We start from the raw sequence: 8,562 nt of genomic DNA on the forward strand, positions 1-8,562 counted from the left end.
ACCGTTTTTTTCTTTATTAAACTAGCAAAAGTGGATTCAGACATTCCCTAAGTGCACCTGCGCCATGTGCTTCAGACCATGTGCTCTGATCTCTAAAATAGGGCCCTGTGATTGGTAACCTGAAGTTGCAGGTTCTCTCTGTGTGTGTGTGTGTGTGTGTGTGTGTATTCACTACTCACTGTGCACTAACTTGGTGCAAACTACATGTCACTTTCTAGACATCACAATTGGGCCCTTGTCAAACTCGCTCAAATAGTTACGGTTGCCCATTTTTCCTGCTTTCAACACATCAACTTTGAGGACAAAATGTTCACTTGCTACTTAATATATCCCACCCACTAACAGGTGCAATGATAAAAAGATAATCAGTGTTATTCACTTCACCAATTCAATTCACCGGTCATAATGTTATGTTTCCCAAAAAATACACAATGATTAGACAAATGTGTGGTTTATAAAATTATGTTTAGAACTAGATCAGATGACATACGTTTTAAACAAAACATAAGGACAATTTCTAGCTAGAAGTACATTCTGTTAGTCAGAGATGAACTAGGCATTCATGAAGCGACATGAAGATTAAGAAATGCTTAATTTGCAAACCTGAGTCATAACAAAATATTAACACTTCACAATTAATATCTTACCTTAACAACTTAAAACACTGACATTTTTTATATACTTACAGTAAAGATCAGCACTGCCCTCTTCTGGAGAATATGAGTACTATGGAAAAAACAACTAAAAAAAGCTTACAAGTTTAAAAACATACTCCTATTTATAAGCTTATTGTCAACACTACAAATCAAACAAACAAAAGTAAATCACACAATAAATAACAAATTACTACATGTTCATGACTATTCCCACCAACTGTTTGCATGCAAAATATATTTTTGGGAAGTAATCGTTGAAATGAAACATGTTAAAAATACTGTTTCACAATAAATTAAAGGTGAATACTGGTCATTCAGTGCAAGTATTACTGCAAATTTAAATATGCATAGTCATACTGACAGCTCTTAAAGGAACAGTTCACTTTTTTAAATTTTAATATGTTCTTCACACATTTTTTTTTTCTTTTGTCATTTTTTGAATTGATGGCGTTTGTGTCCATTTAAATTTCATGTTTTAAAAATGAGCAGCCAGGACGTGTAATTAGCAACAGATTATTTTATTTTGGGGTGAGCTGTTCCTTTAAATGTCATTCATGGCATGAGTTATTTATATTAATCTGTTATGTGTAGATAAAAATATAAAACAATCCACTTTAATCTGTACAACCAGTTGTATCACACACCTGAAGCTACTTCACAATCTCTAAAAGCACCTTTATTCCTCTAAACTTCTGGCTTTATATTTACATGCATTCCATAGGGTTTCACAGATGTATGAAGTGCAAGGGGTAAACATCTTCTCTTTTCACCCGGTTCCACAAAGCTGGACGTTACGACACCCTCTGCATAGCAGTTAGTTATTAGTCTCAAAAAACATGAAGTCCTAAAAAATAAAATAAAAAGTAATTACTTACACTTTCTTGAATTTTCACCCACACTATCATCCATACACATTTACTCACAATGAGAAAGCAGGCTCCGATCATCACTGCCTTCATTCTCACATCAAGGTCCATAGGGAACTGGATCCCAAAGTTGTCAGAATCCGTGAAAGCCTCTCGGAGAAGTCCTGTCCATTGTTTGCTGATCTTTCCGATGGCGACTTCATCCATGGTCAGAATCTTGACATAAGCAGAAAATAACATTTTCAGTTGTACTTAAAGGGTAAGATTATCCAAGAAATAATCATCATTTTCTCACCCACAAGTTTCCCAAACCTGTATGAGTTTCTTCTTCTGTTGAACATAAAATAAGCTATTTTGAAGAATGCTGATGGACAAACAGTTGATGGACCCCACTGACTTACTGATACAGCATGGAAAACAAAAAGTACTACGGTCAACATGGTCAAAGTCAATGGGGTCCATCAACTGTTTGCTTACACACCGTCTTCAAAACATATTATTTTATGTTCAACAAAAGAAAAAAAACTCATACAGATTCAGAATAACTTGAGGGTGAGAAAACAATGACAGAATTTTCATTACTGGGTGATCTATCCCTTTAAAAGATAGGATAGTAAAATTTCAACACATATCCCATCCATACTTATTTACTTACCCTGGGGGTACACAAGGTGATAGAGGGGGGTGCACAAACAAAATGCTGAGTTTGACATTTATTTAAAGGGTTAGTTCACCCAAAAATGAAAATTCTGTCATTAATTACTTACCCTAATGTCGTACGACACCTGTAAGACCTCCGTTCATCTTCAGAACACAAATGAAGATATTTTTGTTGAAATCCGACGGCTCAGAAAGGCCTTCATTGACACCAATGTCATTTCCTCTCTTAAGAACCATAAAGGCACTAAAGACGTCGTTACAAAGCCAATCTCACTACAGTGGTTCTACAATAATTTTATAAAGTGACAAGAATAGTTTTTGTGCGCAAAAAAATAAATAAATATTTACTTATATAGTGATGGGCCGATTTCAAATTATATAATATAATATTAATAATAATAATAATAATTATTATATCATATTTTCTCATTGTATTTGTCTTAATATTATTTTTATTTTTTTAAATTGTTGGCTGCTCTGCCTCAGCTGTTTAACAGCGCTCGTCAATGTCAAAATAATCTAGATGGCCAATCAAATCAAAGGAGGCGGGTCTTACTGTCACTTTCACAATACACAATTTGTGGAAAGATGCAAGTATTAGACAACTGTTTCACAATAGAAATGTTCAGTGACTGACAGTAATAGACTATCTAGGGGTGCAAACTACTCACCTTTTTATGACATTTGTTTTAATATGAAAATATGCAATCATGATTCATGAAATTCATAAATGAATGCGATGAGATAAGAAACGTTTTTCAACATATTAGACATTCTAAAATAAAATATTATTTGCAAATAGTTGTAATTGATTTCTTAATAATTACTATTAGAAAATGATTAGGGTACACGGAAGGATGATAAATGCTTGAGGGGGTACGGTAGGCCACTTGAAAAAAGTTTGGGAACCACTGAATAACAGTTCCACCTAGTGGGCATTTATAGACAGAGCCAAAGAGCTGCAAGCAGAAACAGAATGGAAGAAAAGCAGAAATATAAAGTGCTTAAGTAAAACACTATCCCCGGTTTCACAGACAAGGTTTAAAGGGCTGTTAAATTGAGAAATCAACTTTCCCTTGAGCTTTTATATAAAAGGTCATGCCAATATTAGATTATCCTGTTTATGAGCTGAAAACTTCCTTTTTAGTCAAAGAAAAGCGTTTATAGGCACCAGGCTCAGTAAGCGATCGTGTGCTTCATCCTGACGTCATAGCACTATGAAACACCTCCTCTACAGAACACATAACTCACCAGCCCCGCCCACCGACTCATGGAGCTGTTTTAAAGGTGCACTATGGAACTTTCCGTCCACTGGAGGGCGCCTATTCAAAACAAATGCTTAGTTTGATGACGCAACGTGTGAGCGCAGCATCTTGGGAGATGTGGTCTTCTCATCACAGCCGGTGGAAAATCGGACTCAGGCAGAAATCACGTTTATGCATGCGGTTATTAACATTACTGTAGTCTAAAGCAGAGCAGGACCGAGTGTTATGGACCTGAGCACGGCTGCTGGAGCGATTGTTAAAAAATACCCGCCTCGTGAATACCGGGACTTTTGTTATGAAGGGACGGGAGACAGTCGCCGGTTGCCTGCACTGATCAGCTCTTCCGGTTATGATTTTGAGGTAATAGAGCTCTGTTTATCATATTAGATACATTTAAGTGGGTTTAAAACGATGTTATGACGTTACTCCGTGCGTTCACTTGTTCACACTGCTAAGAGTAAAGCGCTCCTGCGAAATAAAAGCCGAAACCGAGGGTAACGCAGATATGACGCAATTGACAGGCGACTCTGTCAAATGCAATGCTGAAACGTCCCTGTCCTTAGTTAAAATCGCAATTTTCTCACAATTTACAAATAGTTGGAAACATCTGGGATATTGTAAGAACTCAACTGAACAAAATATATAACACTGGCCTAGTGGTTTTTGGATATTTTACTGCAAAAATACTACATAGTGCACCTTTAACTGAACACAACTTGCACTGACCTATCTAAAAATATGTTGTTATTTTTTTTATAAGGTATGCTTATAAAAGCTATTTAAATGTCTGAATTTAATTTAGGTCTAATCCTAATTTATCCTAAACCCTATCTGTGAAACTAGGCCTATTATAAAAGTTATTATTAGTTTTATACATCAATCAGGCATAACATTATGAAGTGAAGACCACTGATTAGCTCTTCATCATGGCACCTGTTAGTGGGTGGCATAAATTAGACAGCAAGTGAAGATTTTGTCCTTAAAGTTGATGTGTTAGGAGTAGGAAAAATGGGCAAGCGTAAGGATTTAAGCGAGTTGGACAAGGGCCAAATTGTAATGGCTAAACGACTGGATCAGAGCATCTCCAAAACTGAGCTCTTGTGGGTGTTCCCAGTCTGCAGTGGTCAGTATCTATCAAAAGTGCTCCAAAGAAGGAACAGTGGTGAAACGGAGACAGGGTCATGGGCGGCCAAGGCTCATTGATGCATGTGGAGAGCGAAGGCTGGCCGTGTGGGCCGATCAAACAGACGAGCTACTGTAGCTCAAATTGCTCAAGAAGTTAATGCTGGTTCTGATAGAAAGGTGTCAGAATACACAGTGCATCACAGTTTGTTGTGTATGGGGCTGCATAGCCACAGACCAGTCAGTGTTGCCCCAGGGTGTCCACTGCCGAAAGCGGCAACAGTGAGCATGAGCATCAGAACTGGATCACAGAGCAATGGAAGAAGGTGGCCTGGTCTGATGAATCACATTTTATTTTACATCACGTGGATGGCCGTGGGTGTGTGTGCGTCGCTTACCTGGGGAACACATGGCACCAGGATGCACTATGGTAAGAAGGCGAGCTGGTGGAGGCAGTGTAATGCTTTGGGCAATGTTCTGCTGGGAAACCTTGGGTCCTGCCATCCATGTGGATGTTACTTTGACATGTACCACCTACCTAAGCATTGTTGTAGACCACGTACAGCCTTTCATGTACAGCCTTTCAACGGTATTCATGGTGGCTGTGGCCTCTTTCAGCAGGATAATGTGTCCTGCCACAAAGCGAAAATGGTTCAGGAATGGTTTGAGGAGCACAACAACGAGTTTGAGGTGTTGACTTGGCCTCCTAATTCCCCAGATCTCAATCTAATCGAGCATCTTTGGGATGTGCTGAACAAACAAGTCCAAGTAATGGAGGCCCCACCTAGCAATTTACAGGACTTAAAGGATCTGCTGCTAACAACTTGGTGCCACATACCACAGCACACCTTCAGGAGTTTAGTGGATTCCATGCCTCGATGGGTCAGGGCTGTTTTGTCAGCAAAAGAGGGACCAACACGATGTTAGGAAGGTCATAATTTTATGCCTGATCGGTGTATATATATTTTATATATTTTTTATAATTAAGCACATTATATTTCCCCCAAAAAATTCTAATGCCTTTATTGCTAATCTTTTTAAAGATGCATCAAATGATGTGTAATGATTATGTATAATTATTTTTAATTGAACAAGATCTTAGATGATCCTAAAAATAGGCTTTATGTTCTTTATGCGAAGTATAAGTAGTTTTGTTTTTCCTAAACATCAGTGTCAGCTTGCCAGTCTAAACAAAGCTTTCAAGGGAATTAAAGGCTGTGTCATGCAGAAATCATTCATTTTCAGTGAACGTTAGTGAATTGTTGGTGTCTGTGAGCATTTAATCACAACTGATTGAGTTGATATACCTCAAAGTCCACGTCTGGCAGGCAGCTCCAGCCACAGAACGGCCCCTGGAGCTTGAGAACCGGCTCTCTTTGCTCATTCTGTATGGTGAACTTGGGGAGAAAAGGGTGCCATTGCTGAAGAACATATCCCACAGTGTTCCCTGGAGGAGCCTGGATCTCCAGCTGAGAGTGAGAAGAAGGAATCAACAATTATGGTATGTTCTACATGGCCTATATCAAAGCCAGCGACATCTGCAAACAAACGCTGCAATTCTCAATAACTTCGCTTTTCAGATCCATTTTAGCCTTCCAGGCAGTTCACCTCTTGCAGACAACATGGGAAGAAGCAGGACATGCATTTTAGAGGACGGCTGACTGTGATGATTTCCTGTCCGATGTTATCGAGGACACGGATGGTGAAGGATCGCAGCGGGCCGCAGCACTGGCGGGTGAGACAGTCGTTCTCCTCCACCGCGTAAAACACGTTCTGACCCATGGAGTTACGGATATCATATTTATTGTTGCTCTCAAAGCCTGCCAAAGCTGCATAAAACCATACAAAGGTCTTTTTAAATTAAATATTATGTATTTCTATTAAATGACCTAATGCATATTTAGTTTTGGGACAAAAATAGGTCCATCTGTAAAACTGCTATACTTACCTTCAATAAGCTCAACTTTCTGTTTGATAAGAAGTTGATCTACCTGAGAAAATTGGAAAAACGGCTGTTTTAGATATAGATATCATATCCATATTACTTTAAAATATATATACCCACATACACACACATCAGCAGTGCCCAAAAGCGATGTCTAGTGTGAATATTTATTTTTAATGACCCTACAAGCAAACTAAGTTATTCAGACACCAAATATATGTTTTTACTAGTGGGTGCAGGGCACTATTAGTTCATTTATGTCATTTATATTAGTGAGGATATAACTTACAAAATAAAGTAAACTGTGACATTATTTTACCTCAAAAATCTTCATACAGTGGGCTACCAGTAAAATTTATAAAAATGTGGGACCAAAATTATTCAGACAACTTTGACCTGCTTATGTTTTTTCTTTAATTGCTAATGTGACCCTTTACACCACAGACTGAACAAAATAAAGCATTGCTTGATATTTTGTTGACCTACATTAGTATTATCTAATTATGTACTTGCAAATTTAGCAGCTATCAGCTGATTGGTTGATTTTAATCTATTATATCTTTCTATCACTGTTATCTGGCATTATCAAGATGAATTTGTTCTGACAGTTCTTTTCATATGTTATTACCATTTTCTAAACTATAGCGACTAAACTGTAATAATGTGAGAAATTGTTGAAGGTGTCTGAAAATTATATAGATATGAGGAAAGAAAAAAACATGGTTACGGTATTTATTTATTCATTTATAATTGTATTTATTCTGACATAATTATTTGGCAAAACTACATGTAAAAAAAAAAATCATAAAAAACACAAAAAGCTCAGGAAAAAGCACTGACTACAACATAATCATTTATTAACATTTTGTTAGTTCTCTCTCTTGTTTTTGCATGTGTTCATTATTTCTTTGCATGACAGCCTGGCCATGTTCTTAATGTTCCTAAAAATGTTGATGCTGTTGTCTAACCTGTGTCAGGTACTCTAATCCCGGTGGACAGCCTGGTATTCCTGGACTGGGAACCATATACATATTCATAGGATTCATGGCTGCCTTATCTTTGGGGTCAATATGAAAAAGAAAAAAGAAAAAGATACATGTTGGTCAGTACGTTTTAGCACCAACTACAGGTGGTTTATTCAAACATGGACATGAACAAGAACATGGACATTCATTTAAATAGTCCTGCATAATTATTCACTGATTCGAAAAGACAGTTTTTGTAACAACAATAATACTTATAAAAAAAATTCTCGGAGAGCAGCATGCATTGCGAGAAAAGACGACCAGAGAAGTTATCGAAATCTGAAACTGAATCATATGAAACTATTTAAATCCTGAGATACATATGCATGGAACAGCCTGGAAATTAGAAGGAACTATAAAGAATCCGTTTCGTCATAAAATGAGTGTAAAAGAAGAGCACAATCAGAAAAATCACAACAGTTTGTGCCATTCAGCGCGTGCGTTCAATGTTGATCCGCCTGTAGTGACTGACCAGATTTAGCCCATTCAAACATATGCTTTATAAACGGCACGACGCTTTGGGATGTGTTAAATCTACTGTACAAATCTATTCACAAGATCAAAACTCACCTGCGTCTTCTTATGATAAGAGTATAACGGGCTGACTTAAGAGTCTCGGCCCCATATTAAACACCACATCCTATTGGCTGGCATTCTGCTCACGTGCTCTAAAACTGTTTTTACGTCATTACGCTTTGGTCGTGATTTCCCGGAAGCGAATTAACAAATCCTACTATGGTAAAGCCTTGGGTCATGAATATTAATTGCGTAAAATGTAACATTCGCCATGTAACAGATAGCTAGCAGAGCCAGTTCAGTCTGGGCGATAGGAAAGACTTGACTCATTAATATTAATCAAGCCACGGGTCGTAATAACGTCAGCACGTCCTAATTAATATTCATAAGTCATGCTTTTCATCATTGTAGGATTATCGCTTGCTTAGACGCTAGGGCTCTACATATGTCAAACCCAGGCCCGTGGTGGAACTATCTTTGGCCCGCAGGATAATTTCTAAGTACTAT

General features: G+C 37.7%; 1 protein-coding gene across 1 annotated transcript; it reads right to left on the bottom strand.

Moving 5' to 3' along the window:
* Positions 1-435: 435 nt before the first annotated feature.
* si:ch73-206p6.1 (phospholipid scramblase 1) lies at positions 436-8,226 on the bottom strand. The gene is made up of 7 exons (XM_067435180.1): positions 8,110-8,226; positions 7,483-7,571; positions 6,518-6,560; positions 6,178-6,398; positions 5,877-6,038; positions 1,580-1,738; positions 436-1,500 (listed from the first exon to the last, which is right to left on the bottom strand). Exons 2-7 carry the CDS (start codon positions 7,558-7,560, stop codon positions 1,471-1,473), a joined length of 693 nt encoding a protein of 230 aa, XP_067291281.1. The 5' UTR covers positions 7,561-7,571; positions 8,110-8,226; the 3' UTR covers positions 436-1,470.
* Between the last annotated feature and the right edge of the window lie 336 nt (positions 8,227-8,562).

The sequence above is a fragment of the Pseudorasbora parva genome, chromosome 24, assembly GCF_024679245.1.
Source record: "Pseudorasbora parva isolate DD20220531a chromosome 24, ASM2467924v1, whole genome shotgun sequence".
In the NCBI taxonomy this organism is placed as follows: Eukaryota; Metazoa; Chordata; class Actinopteri; order Cypriniformes; family Gobionidae; genus Pseudorasbora; species Pseudorasbora parva.

Excerpts from the sequence above, each read along its gene's own strand:
- si:ch73-206p6.1 (XM_067435180.1), bottom strand. The coding sequence starts at position 7,560 with ATGAATCCTATGAATATGTATATGGTTCCCAGTCCAGGAATACCAGGC. Across the intron at positions 6,561-7,482 it reads GATTAGAGTACCTGACACAG|GTAGATCAACTTCTTATCAA; the intron begins GTTAGACAACAG and ends CAATTTTCTCAG. Across the intron at positions 6,399-6,517 it reads GAAAGTTGAGCTTATTGAAG|CTTTGGCAGGCTTTGAGAGC; the intron begins GTAAGTATAGCA and ends GGTTTTATGCAG.